Below are 18,344 nucleotides of genomic sequence, written 5' to 3'. Positions count from 1 at the left end.
CTCTGTGAAACCATTTTAGACATATATGACATGCTAATTAAATGGTGGTATTTATAGAATAATCTCGACAAAAGAGTCTTGGATGGTTGTTAATTTGTCTGTTGTGAAGAGGGATCATTTAGGAAAATGGGTTGATGAGGAAAATAACCAAGGATTGGAAACATTTCATTGTGATATAAAATGGTTTTAAAGGCATCTCAAGAAGCTAGAATTAAAGGACGCGACGAAAGATGTTTGGTTAAGACTGTGGAACATCTTTACGCACGGATGTTTTGTTTTTGTTTGTTTGTTTTACCTCGATGAACAGTTTATCCATATTTATGAGCAAAATAATGTCATTTATGATTTAAATTTATGGGTCGCAGTTCATGGTGCTGACTGCTGTCCGGGTGTGTGACTCTTTGATGAACCTCTCAATGAACACCACCTGTGGCAGATGAGTCAGCCTTCAGTGCCACTGACCCCTGCAGCCACTGAGGGGACGGTGTCACCACCAAACACGCGCACTTGCCCTTCCACTCCTAAGAAAATTCATGCTGGAGCTGTCGACGTCCTCGCACAGCTACTCAGTTAATCATCTGCCCACGCCAGGATGCACCGCTCCGCTCTGCAGATTCAGAGAAATGTTTCCGCCTGTTTGTCATTACTGCTTTCTTGACTGCTGGACGTAGACGCCGAGGCGCCGCCGCCGCTGCTTCCGTTCAAGTTTTGATCATCGCTTCAGTCTTTTCACAGTGTCAGCAAGGTGCGATCTGTGTTTTTTTTTTTTTCCTTGGAAAGCGCCCGGTGATAATTTTTGTGTCCACAGCCAACGCAGTATGCAAGCAGAGGGGCTGGAGGTTGGCGGACACCGGGACTGAGTGCGCGGCGGAGATCTCAGACACCGTGCGCGTCTTTCTTGGACACATATCGGGAGATAACTGAGTGTTGGGCTCTCACAGTTTTCCTTGGCATTGCGATGTCCACGAGAAAAGCATCGTTGACGGACAAGCAGACTAAAAACGGCACATCAAAATATGTGTTGGAGAGATGCGCTTCTATTAACGAGTATTATGATATTGCTTTCAAGGTGTGTATTTCCTTTATCGTCATGTGTGTTAGGTTTCTTTTTGTTCTTTGTGGTTCTTCTGGTGGAACAGGTGCGTAAAATTGACACTGTAGGTTTGGCACTGAATCCAACTGGGTGTTCCTGCAGCAGCAACAACATGGTTATTGACTCTTCACATCTGGAGAATGTGCAGCGCTCCCTGCTAATCTCAAGTGAAAACCATTAAGTACCAGCTGATTGGTGTGTCTTTATTCATTCTGCTTGTTAAACCATGTTCAGTGTTTGTACACCCACAAGAAAGCCAGTCATCGACCTGATGGTTTAATTTTATCACTGTCAAGTCTCTGAGCCTGTAGATCTTTGTCTGCCCTGACTGATGCAAATATTTACCAAGGGTGGAACTTGTTGCTCCTTGCAAACCTTTCAATTGAATATTTATTTAAAAAAATAAGCTGCACGGGCACACATCTAACTGTTGATTAAAGACACACTGACAAATGGAAAAGTTACATATAAGTTTTAATTGTATTATTACCTCCATTTCCACTTCATGTTTTATGCAACTATATGACTCTGAGCTGTAATATTTTCATCACATGCTGCTGAATTGATTGTGTAATTGCACATCCTGTTGTTGTAATTATATTGATTAGTTTTGGAGAAGGGGATGCATGCTGATAAACGACGAGAGTAAAATTACAGAGTTGGCTGCAAACATCTTGAATCCCCTCTCCAGTGCTGGCAAAGTGTCACATGTTGGTGGCAAATAAGTCGGCAGTGGATCACAATACTGTCTGTACTGAACTTTAGCTGTATTTGCCACCATGTCTTTTTTTAAAAGCCGACACCAAACAGCTTACCAAAGAGACAATATGGTCATCAAATATTATGATCCCATTTGTAAAATACTCCATTCTTGTTTGCAAAATAATTTATGCAACACATCTGTCGGTTTTGTTTATATCTTCACGGTGTTTTTAGTGTTTATCCACCTTCATGTATAGAGTCAGTCTTGTCTCTGACCAGCTGTAACCTGCTGTCCTTCTTCTCTGGTGTTGGGTTTGCTCCAGGTGATGCTGCTGGGAGATTCAGCCGTGGGGAAGACGTGCGTGTTGGTGCGCTTTAAAGACGGGGCATTCCTGGGAGGCAACTTTATAGCCACCGTTGGAATAGACTTTAGGGTGAGAGAGATGCTGCAGAGCCGTCCTAGTCTCACTGAATGCCTCATTATGATGTTCATTATTTCTGTGTGAGCCATTAATGGCTTGTTGTTTGTGTCATATTCCTACCGAGGAAATATTTTACATTTGAAAAACAACCTAATGATATTTACAAAACACCAAGAGATCCATTTGCACGGAGTGACATCGGGCCAATTATCACCTAATTTCCACGATGAACACTTCATCATTCCGCGATGATGGCACCCGATGTACGAATCCTCTCACCAATCAGTCAAGTTCACAGACCACTTGTGCTGCTAGGCGCTGTGGACAGCCTCATAAATGTCTTGGCAGATTCCTGCCCACGTCTCTGTCTCCTGGAAAGATTGGCTGCAGCTCTGTTCAGTCCTGGAGGAGTAACCCTGCTGACAGACATGTGCACACACACGTACCCACACAGTGACTGTTGCTGAATTTTAAGCAAATGTCAACTGTATATCTCCCTCTTACTGGTGCAAGCAGGCTGTCAGGAACAAGTGGACACGCTCCCCCTTCAACCTTCCGTTTTCCTCCAATCAAAGCAAAAACACTCACACTAATGACAAGTCAAGTAAGAGTGCCTGGTTTGAGGAGGAAATTGTGTTACATTAGCCAAAGTGAGGCAGTGCGTTCGTTGAATGGCAGTGACGGAACATAATGGATGTCTGACAGATATATGGACACTCTCTATTCAGTGGCATGAACATTCCACTTTCTCTCCACTTAAGCTAAAGCAACAGGTTCTGTAGCTAGAACAAATTCATAAAATGCATTTAAAAGACAAGTGACCCTGAATCACACATGCATTCATTAAAAAAAACATGATAGATTCAGTGTCACACTATTCATTCTGAATGGCTGGTGATAATGTAAGCAATTACCCTTTGTGTTTGTTTATGAAAAGGAGACGAAAGCTTCAGAGTAATCTGAGATAACAGTTGAGTCAATATGCTGAGGTTGTTGTCTGTGCATGGATAGGCAGGCAGGCTGTTGTGGCAGCTTGTAACATGGCCGGTCTATTTTCGGCATGCTTCCTTGTAGCAGTTACTCAGCATGCAGGCTCCTCTCACGTCATAATTGGGGGAAAAATGGAAACCCATGGCAACTAATGCAGGGGTTGAACCATGTCCATTCTGCCAAGGCGAAGGATTCAGCAGGTGGCAGTGATGGCTTTGCACATGTCGCAGTGGTTTCTGTTGTTACTGTGCAGGTTTTTTTTTTGCATTTCTTTAAAGGCCTGTTTGTGCTTTTGTGGCGGAAGGGCAGGGGCTGTTTGTGATGACTTGTCACTAATGCAAAGTTGTGAAGTGATTCAGGAAGTGCATTTGCTTGTTTCACTTCCTCTCCCTGTTTGGTGGTTTCTGCTGTGCAAAGTTGAAATATAATTGTGACCTGGTTTGTTGCTGCAGGTGGCAATAACATTTAAAAAAAAAAACACTAAAAATAGTCCATGAAACAGTTTCCATGGCACATGAATGTTACCTTACTGCTATTTTCACCATTCTCTTATACCCTCAGATTTTTTTTGTTTTCTTCTCTTTCTACACATTTAACAGTCACATCATTGAGTCTTTTTTAGCTCAGGTACCTAAACTATTTCAGACGTATCTTTGCTCCAGGAAATCAGAGGGCACCCCTACAGGGCTGAAGGAAATTAATGAGGGAGTCAGTTGTTATGCTGCCAGTCGTCTTTCTCGCTGTTGTGTAATTAAGTCTAATCCCAGGACCTTGTTGTTGTGTGGGTGTTGCAAATTACTTTCTCCGCCAGCATTCTAAGACACTTATTGTTGCCTTGTTTCTTTTGCCACTCGCTGAGTCTCTGAGCTTTTTTTGTCTGCTGTGATGTTCATCATTCTCGTCTGTGCCATTTTCCCAGCACTCCAGCCTCTGAAGCATATGGTGAATTGTCTCTCACAGCTCTTCTTGTTTCCATAGAATAAAGTGGTAGATGTCGACAACTTCAAAGTCAAACTCCAGGTGAGTGCATGCGCCTTTTTTTAAGACGATGTCTACATTTAGATCAATCTCATGCTTCTGGCAGTTGTTGGTTAAAAATATCTGAGGTAATTTTATAAAACGGTTAATCTAGACATGGTTTAAATTTCACCGCAATTGTTGCTGTTGGCAATCCAGTTATAGCCTGATATTGTGGCAGCATAAAGGACTCTGCAGGGTTATGTGCCAACAGCATGCTGTTAATCTAAGGCACATACACATCTATCATCATGACCTGTTCATTCAACACTGAGTGGGAGATGACAAAATTAGATTCCTCTGCTAGCTTCAGTAAATCCTCAGCTTCTCCTGCCTTGCTTGAGCCTTGCACCTGATAAAATCCTATGATTTATTCCAAGACCGACTCTGCCACCAGGAGTCGATGCTGTCCTGCAGAGAGAAATTACTGCAGGAAATCTGCAGATGTAAGAAAGGGGTTGTAGCAGAAGGATAGGATGTAATAGATTCAGTTTTCTAATTTCCTGGAATAATTATTTTACTCACTGACACTGTTAGTCTGCTATTTAGGGTATTTTTAAAAAAAATTAGGCTGGATATTTCTATTTGGTACAGATTTAAGGAACAAATTGTTTTGGGTTTTTTGTGCAGGGGGAAATGGTAAAGAAGCAAGTGAGCTAGCTGTTGGCTGATTTGTAGCTGCTTTGTTAGAAATAGCATGATGGCTACTGTGTGGTATAAATCTTTTATATGTTTAAACAAAAGTCATATTTGGGTGTTTGTGGCCTAATTTTTGTTTTATAGGGTGGGATAAGTTACACAGTGACTGAGAATGTTGCTGCTAAGCTAGGCTAAGTAGCAGAACTAGCAAAACTATTATTTATGTGTGATAAACTGAATTACCAGGATTTACGTTCATTTCAATTACAGGAAACAACTGAAGCATTAGAGTACAAAACAAAGAACAGTAACTTTTTACTGAAGCAGCAAGCTTTAGGCTGACTAAATTTAGCTTTTTTTGGTTTACCCATTTAATTTTTTGTTTGTTATTAGTAATATAAGAGGGGCAAAAAGGGTGAACAAACCCTGATTTGAGATGCTCAGTTTTCTGAACTAGACGCTTTGCTAGGCTGGCTAGCAAAACTAATTATTTATATGTGATAGCAAGCTTAATTACCAAGATGTAGGTTCAATACTGTGTATATATTTTAATTATATCCAAAGCAGAAAAGAAAAGAAAACAATAAATGTATTTATTTAGTTTTTTTGTATGTTGTTAATATTAAACACACAAAAATGTGAACACGTCAGATTCTGGCATGAATTAAATATTGACTAAAATAAGTTGCTGTGCTTCAGCCTTGTAGAGCAGTATAATTTTATGTTTCTGCTTTAGTATTGTGGATTTACTGTGAGGGTTGTTCGGGATGTTTTTTCCATGTTGGCTGCTGTGTAATTATGTGGTTTGCTATGCAGATCTGGGATACAGCCGGCCAAGAGAGATTCCGCAGTGTAACGCACGCCTACTACAGAGATGCCCAGGGTAACCTTTGCTTTTTATATTCCACTTCCTCATGCTCCCTGTGTGGGAAGGCCTAGTGTAGGTAAAGGAGCAACGGTTCAAACATGTACTCCTTTATTTTTGTGAACAGAAGGCATGTCTTCGTATATGAATGAGTGACACCTGCGCTTCTGTTTCCTTTTACAGCTTTACTTTTGCTTTATGATATCACCAGCAAGCCATCGTTTGACAATATCAGGGTAAGACTGTTTTTAAAATTGCATTTCTACTTTCACTCTCCCTCTTTGTGTCAGCTCTCTTCAGTTTCACTTCCTTCTTCTAAACCCTCACAGGCTTATACTTTGTCTATTTACATGCAAAGTGTTATGGAGGCTGCTAACATTTTCTCACGGACCTCTTTAGAAATGACACGATGTCGTCGTTCGTTTTGCTCCGCAGCTACTTGTTTCTGTAATGAAAAGCAATAAAAGTGTTGAAGGATAAGAGTGATTTGATGTCATTGGGATTTACTGGAGGACTTTAATAATGCACACCTCAGGTGGAAAAAAAGAAAAATGCCTTCAAGTGGTGCTATTTGTTTTGTTAATCCACCAATCCCTCCTTCTCATCCCCTCCTCTATCCATCCGTCTTCTCTACTTTTGAAGGCTTGGCTGACTGAAATACATGAGTATGCCCAGAAGGATGTGGTCATCATGTTGCTCGGCAACAAGGTGAGCATAGCTTCCTTTTTGTCGTTGCATAAAAGATCGGGAGGATAACTGGTCCCTTAGCACAATTTTTAACACACTCTTATCACACTCCGGCAGACGTGAACGCTTAAAAGCCAGAAAATTCTTCAACTGTGCTACATGTGCAAGACTGCAAAGTCTCCCTCGCTTACTTTGACATTTACAAGTGAAACATTATCTTAATTGTGTTTTTTGTCTTCACAGAATTGTGATATTAATGTGGGCATTTTTGTGTGAAAATAGAGTTGGTCTGTTTACAGAAGTGCTGCTTTTGAATGCACACATGTACGTATTATTTTTAATCCATCACCTCGTTTTATTTCATCATTCTGACTCGGAAGAATAAATTCAAAACACTATCTTGCTAACTGCTGTTTTTTTTGCTTCAACCCCTCGACGCATGAGACATTTTCTGTACAGTGCTGCTGGTGATGAAGAGAGAAATGTTCATGTGTCATTGCAACCAGCAGTCAGTGCTAATATATCTAAAGGCTCCCTCTGGTGGCTCAGAGAGGACTGACTTGTCTCAGGGGTCGTAGATGTCACGTAGCAGAAGCTCAGATCGTTTGCTGTGAACACAGTAGGACTGGCAGCATCCGTCTGTGGGAGTGCTGCTCTTCTGCTTTAGGTGGAGTTTCTAACATCTCGTAGGTATAAAGGAGCTGTGGGTCTGCAGCTGGTGGCAGATCAGATAACAGGATGTGCAGGCCTGGCACAGTGGTGCATCACAGTAGCTAATGGCATGTCCAATCTGTGACCCCTCACCTCTGCTTTGTCTTCCTGCTACTGTATTACAGTCAGACATGGCTGCAGAGAGGGTTGTGAAGACGGAGGAAGGAGAGAAGCTGGCGAAGGTAATGGAGTAAGTCTTCAAGCGGCTATTTTCTCCACAATAGTCACTCCTTGTGCTTCTAATGTTTTTCCATCTTAGGAATATGGAGTTCCGTTTATGGAGACCAGTGCGAAGACGGGAGTCAATGTGGATCTGGCTTTTCATGCTATTGCAAAGTAAGTTGCAAACTGTTGCACTTTATTTTTTTATATTAACAATGGATGAAATGAGGGCTGCACAGTGGATAGGTGGTTAGTACTGTCACCTTGCAGCTAGAAGATCCCCAGTTTGTGTCCCGGCTTTCCCGGGATCTTTCTGCACAGAGTTTGCATGTTCTCTCTGTGCATGTGTGGGCTATCTCTGGGTTCTCTGGCTTCCTCCCACAGTCCACAAATATGCTCAGGTTAATTGGTAATTCTAAATTGTCTGTAGTTGTAAATGTGAGTGTGATTGTTTGTCTCTATATGTAGCCCTGTGACAGACTGGCGATCTGTCCAGGGTGTCCCCTGCTTTCACCCTAAATCAGCTGGGATAGACTCCAGCCCCCTTTAATGAGGATTAAGCGGTGTAGCGATAATGAATGGATGAAATGGCCAGAAGAAATGTAAAAGAAGTCAACTGTAACGATGAACCCACATTAGGCTACACAGCTGCCATCCAACTCTTCAGTTCCTCTCAATACTGCTGAGTATCTTTCAGCTGATAGTTTGCCGTTTTACTGTTTTGACGCTCATAACCTTGTTGTACTAAAACTTGTTTCTAGGACAACATCTTCAGATTATGATACACTACCAGTCAAAAGTTTGGGCACACCTTCTCATTCAATGCTTTTTGTTTATTTGTACAGTATTATTTTCTACATTGTACATTAATATTGAAGATGAACACTTTTTTGTTTACAACATAATTCCTTATGTATTCTTTTATAGTTTTGATGTCTTCAGTATTAATCTACAATGTAGAAAGTAATTAAATAAAACCACTGAATGAGAGGGTGTGTCCAAACTTTTGACTCGTAGTGTATATCATTGGTATTTACAACTTATTGGACTGGCCTCAATATAAACCAGTTAATACAGGTTTAAGAGATGCTATGATTTTCCATATCTTGTCAAAGGCCGATGCTTTATTTGCAATGCTATTTCTTGTTCCACAAAACGTTTAATAATTGGATATGAATATTTTTTAGAAGAGTGTGATCATACATAAAACATAGCCTTTGTGTACTTTTGATTTTCTGATGGGGGAAATAATCTTACACATAAAATTGTATATTTTAACTGCTGGGGTTAGAGTTTGGTGTTTAAAAAAAAAAAAAAGAAAGAAACAAAAAAAAACCCAAACTTGATTAACATGCACAGAGCAAATTCCTGCAGCCAAAATTTAAAGGAAGGTCTTTTCAGAAGAGTATTTGCTTTTATCGCAGTTACCCATGGTTTTAGAATATGTTTATTAATCAGATATGAGTGGAATGTCAGTGTGCCTTGTAGTGTAATTTATGTTGTACTGTGATTGAAAGTACTGATGCAGTAGGTTTCAGGCAGAGATGTACTTAGCTTAGTCAAATGTGTCTTTCCCACCCAATGAAAAGTTCAGTCAATATAAAAATAGCACAGAAAATATCAGTAACTTTTTAATTGGGTCTGCAGGCTGCAGCCCATCTCCAAATTCACCCACTGCATAGTGTTTCCCAGAACATGCAAAACAAGTAAAAGGACAAACAGGGTCCCACAGTTCGAGGGAAATCAGTCACTCAGACTCATTAACTGCTCAAGTTTACACATGACTGGGAGCAAATAAATGTTGTATGTGCTTGTTCAGCTTTAGGTTTTAGCTTTTATCATGCTTATATATGTCGAAACGGACCTGGCCTCAAACCAGCAACACACTGATGACTCATCCACTTCACTGACCTTCTGCCCAAGTTGCCCACCTCATATTTCCACCTACCCATCATCATCTAGCCGCTAGAACTGAGTCTGATGTGTCACAATATGTGCATCCCATAAAAGACTGCATGAAAGTGTTAAATGTAATAAACCACAAGAGAGAAAAGCCTGAAAGAGGAAGATGTGATGTTTTCACTTTTGGAGACATTATGAGTCATCTGTATGTCTTTATTCAGGGCTTCATAGTTTGTTTTTTTAAAATGCAAAAGCAAATTCATACAGATTTTACTTGGGAATAATATAAAGAAGTCATTTTCATTTTCTCATTTCTACAGTCGTCTACAAGTGATTCCCACAGCTAACATTTTCCACTTCAATAGCTGCGTCTTTCTTTAATAAAAAAAACTCTTGCCAATGAGAAAATAGATTTATCAATAAATTGCGTTAAATCATGCAACTTTCTCCGTTTTGTAATACAAAAGTTAAAACAAATGAATTCAATTTAGTTTGGCTCAGGCCTCTGGAGTAATAAACGTTGAGAATTGAGCTGGGGAGTTTGTGTTTTAATCTGCTTTGTGCACACAGCCGCCTTCTTGTAAACACTGAGTTTAGTCTGGTGTTATTCTCTGGGTTGTGTATTTTTATACTTTTCTCTGACTTTGCGTTGATGCTATCAAACCCCTGTCTCACTCCTGCAGCCTATACACGCTAATTGTTTTAAGCTAATTTGGTGTTTGTTCCTGTTGTCTTCTTATAATGGGATTGTGCAACTCTGAGGCTCCCTGTGGATCCCAAACATCAACTGTGTAATTTGTGTTTTTGACTGACTGCCTTCTGCACACACCTTTCTTACTGAACAGCAGAAGCTGTTTATAAAGCACGTTCCCAAAGCTGCAGAAGGAAGTAAGAAAAGCACTCAGAGTGCAGTACTCCACCAAAGCTGTTCATTCTGCCATATGGCATCGTCAGAAATGCAGTTTTTTGTTTGTTTGTTTGTTTTAAATGCAGCAGTTATTAGTTATTGATGATCAGAAATTGCGACAACATAGAATGTGGCCATTTAATATAGATGTACCCACAAACAAATGACCTTGCACTGAAAACAGGCGTGTTATGCATGTGTACATTATGTAGGGATGCCGTAGAGCGAGACCTAAATATGTAGCAGGCTGCGGGAATTGATGGGACTCGGAAACACTGCCGCAATTTAATTAATTTTTCCTTGTATGATTTCTGACAGATAAGTCCGCAGCAGTCGATCTGTAGTGAGATCTCAATCATGTGACGTCAACAGGCAGCCGACGTAACGTTCGCTTGTTGTCATAGTTACAGTGACGCCATGCCGCTATCTCCCAATGATACAGAAATCTTTCTAAAATTTGTGGATCCAGCCTATAAGACGCATCACTGCCAAAATTTAATCATTTGGTTGTCATTTCTGACCTTCCCTGAATATTTCATCCAAATCTGTTTGTCCGTTCTTGAGTAATATTGCAAACGGACAGATAGAGAGACGGACAAACTAACAACGATCGCCACATAATTCTGCCAAGGCTCTGCCCTTACTGCCTAAAATGACACTGAAAAAGAAACTGAGATATTACATGACATGAGAGTTTAAAGGAACAGTACATGCACAACTATAAACTGTAGCCAAAGAAAAACTAAACCTTCGACCGAGATGCCATTTTGATTTCCGTGACAAAGGAATGGAATCTATGCATTACTATGAACCAATAATAATATAAGGGATATATTATCTTCGTGTTGGCAGGTTTAAGTGGAAGTACATGATATCATGCCAGCACCGTTTTGATAAAATCTATGCGCACGGCATTTTTTTTTTTTTCCCCTCTTCCTTTCTCATATTTCTTGATTTGCTCGCCCGGTCTGTGCTCCATCCCACACATCCACCCCCTCTCTAACTTCCAGTGTCTCCCTCTCTTTCTCTGCCAGGGAGCTGAAGCACAGAGCAACGCAGCAGCCCAACGAGCCCAAGTTCCAGATTCACGACTACATCGAGTCTCAGAAGCACAAGACCGGCTGCTGTGGCCTCGTGTAGCTGATGCTCAACACCAGGCAGAGAGAGACACGCATAGAAAAAGAAAGATAGAGGGGCGGGGGGGTGGGTGGGAGGGGACGAGGTAAAATCGTCTGCTCTCTCTTTTATGAAAGCCAATCCCAGCACCAAACCCTGAGAAGCAGACGCCCTCGTCTTCTCCACTGAGCTTTTTTGGCTGGAAGAAATCTGGACTGACTGCCATCCCTTAATCTGAAATGTGAATTTAAATCTTTTATGTCATGCGTAGAAACGTTTGTGGTCTTTGTGGTGACAGTTGTATCAAACTACAAGTCAGGAGTTACAATCTGAAATGCTATACCCATCTGCAGGGACTAAAAAAAAAGAAGACGCATTTATTGTTCTACTCTGGATAAACTGCAGGTTTCTATGAGCCATCAGTATGACCGCTGACGTGGATATAGCATTTTGCCATGCAGCTCTTAGTGTGTTTCATCCCAGTTTTACCAGGCTGTGAAATGAACCCCTTTTGGCCTTACAGTCTTTAATCTTTGACAATTTAGTGTGTTTGAGAAGTGGACTTGAGTCTCTCAGTCAGATTGTAGCTACAATGATCCAGTCTGTTCACATGTGTACTGCTGTTAGATAGAATAAAGCCAACGTTTGAGGCCGCTCACCCACTGTGTGTCTGTCTGTACATTCAATTCAGGGCAAGTGAGACTTCATCCAAAGTACTGTACATGTAACTGTGCTGGAGGATCATCCTGCTGTTGCACGAGGCTACATTCAAAGAGATTATTTTTTACTGCCTTCATGTCTCTGCTTATAGATTCCTCAGCATGCCCTTTTTACCATTACCTTACCATTCACACAGCAACAGCACAGCACTCCCAGACATTCCTTTAATGATGGATGTTGTTGTCTAGACTGTACTGGAGCTGTATTTGTTCATGCACTGCATCGTGTAACTCGTTTCTTTGTACAATGTTCATTATGAATGTTTGCTTGTCAAACTTGCTCAATGTCATGTTTGTCCCTCTTCAGTGATCACAAAGTGCCACAAAAAAGTGCTTTGTTATCATACTATATATATATATATAAAAAGTATATTTTGTAATGTACGTGGTGTCCTTTTATTGTCTTGTCTGTGTTTATCTGTGTGTGTTGGGGTTTTTAGAGGAGAAGGGGGGAGTTGGTGATGGATGACAGGATGCACTGAGGTTAATAAGCCACTGTGTGGCAGCAGTTGCCCTGTTTATTCTCCAGTGTGAACCACTTGAAAAAGTGAAGTGCTGTATCAATTAGACGAGTAATAAATGTTGATGCTGCACTTTAGAGTGTATTTTATGCCATTATGAAAGCACTCTGTTGTTGATAAGGATGCAGAATGTCTCTATCATGGCGTTTTTGTTCATACTGTGCTTGCAGTGAGGTTGCATTAATGTGCTGGGGGAAGCTGGAGGACATAATCTACTTTGAGCATATTCATGATTCACTGTACACCTGAACACTGCTCGCCTCCTCTCCCACTCACATCCATCTACAGTATGAGTCACTCTGCAGACTCACTGAGGAGTCTGTGCTCTTTCTGTCCTTCACTGTGAAAAAACACACAATTATTTGGATAAACTGAACCCCTGCTGTCTGTGTTCCACAGTGGGGAGATTCTCTTTCTGTCTTATCAGGTCTGGAAGTCTTCTCAGCTCACAAATCAAACCCTGCCCGAGGTTTAAGCAGCTTTCTATCAGGATTTATTTTGACTGTGGTGTTGTTCATATCTCTGAGGGGCCAGATGGGCTGTGGGGTGACTGGATCCAGAAGACTGTGGAGTTTAAAACCCAGGCTGATAAGAATCGTTGATAGGAAGGCAGATAGCCAGAAGTGAATCTCTACTTAGATGAGAGGAGGAATAAAAGTGAATTCAGTTTGATTTGATCATAAATATGTCCATAATTAACCACAACAAAGTCCTACTTCATTGCTAGAGCTAATTAAATTGTGGAAAATCATATTATTTCAGGCAGTATGCTTATGTAGGAATCAAGAATGGTGTGACTAAATAAACAATTAAAAATGTATTCTACAACTTTAACTAGATTCAAGAAACTGAATGGAAAGCAAGAGAATGGAAAATATAAGAAAAACAGCAAACATGCACGGGGATAAATGGTGTTTTTATGGCAGATTAGAGAAAATCTGCCGGGGAAAATAATTTTAATCTCGTATGTAAAAAACTAAAAACAAAAAGTTTTAAAATGTTTTTGAAATGAATTTACTGTCAGGTTACAGAGTTTCCAAGTTATCTGAAATGTGAAAATAACTAAGAAAAAATACTACAAAACAAATATTGATTTGCAATTTTAAAAAACATGCCTAAACTGTAAATAATGTCAACATGATAAATATGTAATTCATTCTTTTTGTAATGTCTGGAGGTAAAATTATTATTATTTTTTAAAAAGTTGTCTGGAAATAGTAACAAAATATACATGAAAATACAAATAGTGGTTTCTTTCTTTTTTTTTTTTACAATGTGTCACTGTAAAATTGGTTTTAATATATTATATTTAAATCAGAGAAGAAAAAGCTATTTAACAGATATTTGTCATTATGTATAATAAAAGTTATTTATAGCAAGGATTGAAAAATCATATGTATTTTGAAAAACTGTTATTTATTTTTCCTGTTATGTTCAATTACAGATAATATTCAGTAAAATCATAGAAAAACATATATGCAGTCTGTAAAAAACAACAAGCAAATATACAAAACTACAAATAGCTATTTGTTAGTTTACAATGTGTAGCTGTTACATGTGCTTTATTTTACTGTATTTAAATCAGCGAAGAAAAAAGCAATTTAAACTACAAATTATGCATAGCAAGGATTGAAAAATCCTATAAATAAAAAAACTCTTAGATTACACATTTTCCCTGTTTTATTAAATTACAGATAATATTTAGTGAAATCGGGGTGGGGGTGTGTGATATGCTGTCTGTAAATAAAAAAATACAAAAATACGAATAGTAATTTGTTATTTTGCATTGTATAACTTTAAAATTTGTTTTAATTTACTGTATTTGAATCAGAGAAGAAAAAAGCCATTAAACAGATATTTGTCATTATCTAAAATAAAAATTATACATAGTAAGGACTGAATATATATATATATATATATATATATATATATATATATATATATATATATACTGTTAAACTACAGAGTTTTCCTGATTTGTTAAATTATAGATGATATTCAGTAAAATCACAAAAAAATTAGACGGTGTCTGTAAATTGCAACAAAAACACACGAAAATACAAAATATTATTTTAAAATGTGTAACTGTAAAATCAGTTGATTTTGCTGTATTTAAATCAACTAATATCTGTTTTAATCAGCTTTTGATCAGCTATGTCTATTTTACAGACATTTGCCTGTTATTTTCACAGCTTCAATATTAGTTTTTATCATTTTTAACATATTTTTGTCATCTTTGCGTCCACATTTTTAGTTTGTTTCTGTACAGTTTTTTGTTGTTTTTTGTTGTGTGCGTGTGACTGACAGACTGTGATGAAGCCTGCAATATGTGGTATCTGACAGTGTCTTTGATTATTATATTAATTAAATGTGTTTAATTATGATCAAAAAGGTGTAGAAAAGGTTATTTTTTAAAAAGCTAAGTTAATTGGAGGGGGGGCGGACCCAATTTTAAAAAAATCACTTGGAAGAGAAAAGTTTTCACAACAAGATTTCAACGTGTCCGTGTTTACTGTGTGTGTTTGTGGGTTGACCAGGACTTATTTTTCATCTTCCTCCTCCTCATCATTCATCTTCCTGGACAACTTCGGTTAGCAGGAGTTCCTCCCCGCTCTGAACAGCAGCCGGCGGGGCTGTTCGTGGACGCACCTCCCTCTTCCTGAGTGGCTTTTCCACTTCAGCAGCAGCTCTGAAAGGCAGAAACCGCTCAGAGTTTATTCAGCCTCAGCTCAGTCTCCGGGTCAGGACCCTCCGAGCTCACAGGAGACCCACCGAGGAGGACCGGACCGGACCGCACCGGACCGGGTGTACAAGTGGACCCGAGTGGCACAACACCAGGACGCACCGTTTCCCACGGGCTGATCTCCCCAGCAGGGCGGGGGTTGGTGTTTTTTTCCTACAGGGGGACCTTTCATCCACACCCCCTCCTCAGCAGCATCCTGAGGAGCTTTTCTGCTCATTTCCACTGTGACCAAGCAACAGGTTGAGCAGCGCCGCCGAGAGAAGCCACCATGCCGAGCAAGAGCCAGGTTCTGCGGCCGCGGATGTGCACGCTGGAGAAGGGCGACAACGGCTACGGCTTCCACCTCCACGGGGAGAAAGGTAAGACCGGCCAGTTCATCCGTCTGGTGGAGTCCGACAGCCCGGCTGAGACGTCCGGGCTCCGCGCCGGTGACCGCCTGGTGTTCGTGAACGGGGAGGACGTGGAGAACGAGAGCCACCAGCAGGTTGTGTCCCGGATACGAGCCACCGAGGGCCGGCTGGAGCTCATCGTGGTGGACCCGGACACGGAGCAGCTGCTGAAGAAGCACAACATCAAGTGCCTGAAGGGCTTCGTCACCGACGGTGTCCCGTTACCGTTCGACGAGGAGGAGGAAGAAGAGGCGGCGGAGGAGAAGGAGGTGGTGGTGGTGCAGGCACCGGAGGAGGAGGAGGAGGAGGAGGAGCAGGAGCAGGAGGAACAGGGGGGAGAGGAGGAAGAGGCGGCGAAGGAGGTGCCGGAGGATGCGGAGCTGGACGGGACAGACAGCGGGGATGAGCGGCACGCCAAGCGGGAGGAGGTGGAGGAGGAGCAGGAGGAGACACCCCGGGAGTCCACGCCGGTCCCGGAGAGTAACGGAGAGATCCACGGACAAGTCGAGGAGAAGCTGATCATCAGCTCCGAAAAGGTGAGTGGAAGTTAGTTAAGGTGGAAAGTTTCTGCATCAGCTCACTTTCTGAAGTCTTTCCTTGATTCACACACTTCTATTTGTATTTTTTCAACACAAATTCATTCCACAAGTCTCACCCTCTCAGTCTTTGTTGTGCATATTTAATGGCACAAACACAAAAACACAGCATTTTTATGGGATTTTCATGAATTTATGGCATCTTGATTCTCTCTGTGATGACTTTGTTTTGTCTAAAACGGACTTATATGGAGACAAGATGATGCATGCACACTTGTTTTGTATTGTATGCTTCTTTTTCTCACAGATTCATACCACAAGTCTCACTCTTGCAGGCTTTTTGTTCATATTTTGGACACGGCCGCAAAAACATAACACTTTAATGAGATTTTCATTCATTTCTGGGATTAAACGTTTCTCTGGTGATGGTTTTATTTTGTCTAAAGGGACCTGGATTGAGACAACATGGTGCATATACACTTATTTTAGTATTTTGTGTTTCTTCTTCTCACAAATTGATCTCACAAGTCTCATCCTGTCAGTTTTTTTGTATACATTATTGAACACAAACACAACAAAACAACATTTGTATGGGATTTTGATGAATTTCTAGGATTTTGATTTCTCTGGTGATAGTTTTATTTTGTCTAAAGGGACCGAGATGGAGAGAAGATGATGCATATACATCTGTTTTAGTATTTTATATTGCATATTGCATACATATTGCACATATTCTTGTAGAAAGCATGTCTGATAGTTTGCGCAGCACTTACATGTGAACAGATCTGATTCAGTTTACAGTTAAAGGGCTGATAGTGGCATTAAAAGTGTCCTGCACACCTATAATTACAGTGCAGATAGGGACTGCTGTTTTCAATGCCACCAATTAAAGACCAACAAGCCAAAAATCAATCAAAACTGGGCTTAAAGGAAAATTCTGACATTTTTATGGGATTTAACATAATTTCTGTGATCTTGCTTTCTCTAGTGATGGTTTTAATTTTCCTAGCAGGTCCTTGATAGAGATATAATGGTACTTATACACTTGTTTTACCTTTTTAAACTATTTAAACATTACCCTGTCTTGCTTTTTGTACACATTTTTTGTTGCTGCCTGCCTGATCATTTGTGTAGCACTTAAATTTGATGTGAGTTTGGTTTACCTGAAGAGTATTGATAGAGGCATTAAAAGTGTCCTGCACATCAGTGGTTACATTACAGACACTGCTAATAGCTTATTCTGCATAATTAGAATGGCACAAGTGAAAAGTCAAGAAGCCAAAAAGCTCACATTAAAATTCCAGAATTTTTCTGAAATTTACAGCCATTTCTACGATAGTGCTTTCACTGGTGATGACTTTATTTGAGAAAATGAGACTAAAACTGGATTCAAAGGAGAATTCTGACTTTTTAATGGGATTTAGAGCAATAGCATAGTTTTCATTTTTCCAGAGGGCTCTTGTTGGAGACAGGATAGTGCATGGTTGTGTTACTTCTTTTAAACATTTTTTCCTTCAAACTGACTGCACAAGTCTCACCCTGTCCAGTTTTTTTGTCTATATCTTTGCTGGTGTCTGTCTGATAATTTGTGCAGCACTTAAACGTAATCACATTTGATTTGATATGTATTAAAAGTACAGATTGTTGCATTACATTTGTGGGTACGGTGCAAATGGGGAATACAAACAGCTCATTCTGCATACTTTTAATGGCACCAATATAACGCCAACAAGCCAAAAATTAGACTCAGCGTGTCTCTAAAGTCTAGACACAGAGAAACTCTCATTAACTGTAATTTTTTGCCTCCACAGATTAAATATGGATATTATATTTAATATATATTTGATTAATTATCAAATATAGAATAAATTCAATATATTAAAAAATTATATATTGAATAAAATGTTGTTACAGATTTCACTTCTTGAAAATCTGTATTTTTGTCTATGTGTCCAGACTTTAGGGACACTCTATAAAACTGGACTCAGCAACAACATAGTTTTAATTTTTCCAGAGGGCCCTTGTTGGAGACAGGATAGTTCATGGTTGTGGTACTTCTTTTAGTATTTAATTTGTATTTATTTTTTTGCTCTGTCCCAGTTTTTGTCCACATCTTTGCTGCTGTCTGTCTGAAAAATTGTGCAGCACTTAAACGTGATCAGATCTGATTTGATTTCCAATATAAGTGCTGATAGTGGTATTTGAAGTGTGCTGCTTTACGCT

At 39.9% G+C, this 18,344-nt stretch overlaps 2 protein-coding genes across 3 annotated transcripts in view; both read left to right on the top strand.

Moving 5' to 3' along the window:
- The first annotated feature begins 435 nt into the window (after window positions 1-435).
- Window positions 436-11,871, top strand: LOC110956704 (ras-related protein Rab-37-like). The gene is made up of 9 exons (XM_022202347.2): window positions 436-1,069; window positions 2,119-2,229; window positions 4,186-4,227; window positions 5,680-5,746; window positions 5,912-5,964; window positions 6,371-6,436; window positions 7,252-7,308; window positions 7,386-7,462; window positions 11,132-11,871. Exons 1-9 carry the CDS (start codon window positions 959-961, stop codon window positions 11,235-11,237), a joined length of 690 nt encoding a protein of 229 aa, XP_022058039.1. The 5' UTR covers window positions 436-958; the 3' UTR covers window positions 11,238-11,871.
- Window positions 11,872-15,018: 3,147 nt separating this feature from the next.
- Window positions 15,019-18,344, top strand: part of LOC110956702 (Na(+)/H(+) exchange regulatory cofactor NHE-RF1-like) — a 42,784-nt gene continuing 39,458 nt past the window's right edge. The window contains exon 1 of one of the 2 annotated variants that reach the window (XM_051941265.1): window positions 15,019-16,121. In XM_051941265.1, coding sequence (XP_051797225.1) covers window positions 15,465-16,121 — 657 coding nt within the window. In that variant the 5' untranslated portion in view covers window positions 15,019-15,464. The remainder of the gene's footprint in view (window positions 16,122-18,344) is intronic. The other variant, XM_022202346.2, reaches the window with a different exon arrangement.

Source organism: Acanthochromis polyacanthus, chromosome 21 (assembly GCF_021347895.1).
Source record: "Acanthochromis polyacanthus isolate Apoly-LR-REF ecotype Palm Island chromosome 21, KAUST_Apoly_ChrSc, whole genome shotgun sequence".
Taxonomy (NCBI): domain Eukaryota; kingdom Metazoa; phylum Chordata; class Actinopteri; family Pomacentridae; genus Acanthochromis; species Acanthochromis polyacanthus.
The sequence above is the reverse complement of the archived record's forward strand: the minus strand, read 5'-3'. Positions and strand labels throughout refer to the sequence as shown.

Bases quoted from the DNA above. Each gene is read 5' to 3' on its own strand.
- LOC110956704 (XM_022202347.2), top strand. From the start codon at position 959: ATGTCCACGAGAAAAGCATCGTTGACGGACAAGCAGACTAAAAACGGC. The intron at 5,965-6,370 runs GTAAGACTGTTT...CTACTTTTGAAG, and splicing joins CATCGTTTGACAATATCAGG to GCTTGGCTGACTGAAATACA. The intron at 7,309-7,385 runs GTAATGGAGTAA...TTTCCATCTTAG, and splicing joins AAGGAGAGAAGCTGGCGAAG to GAATATGGAGTTCCGTTTAT.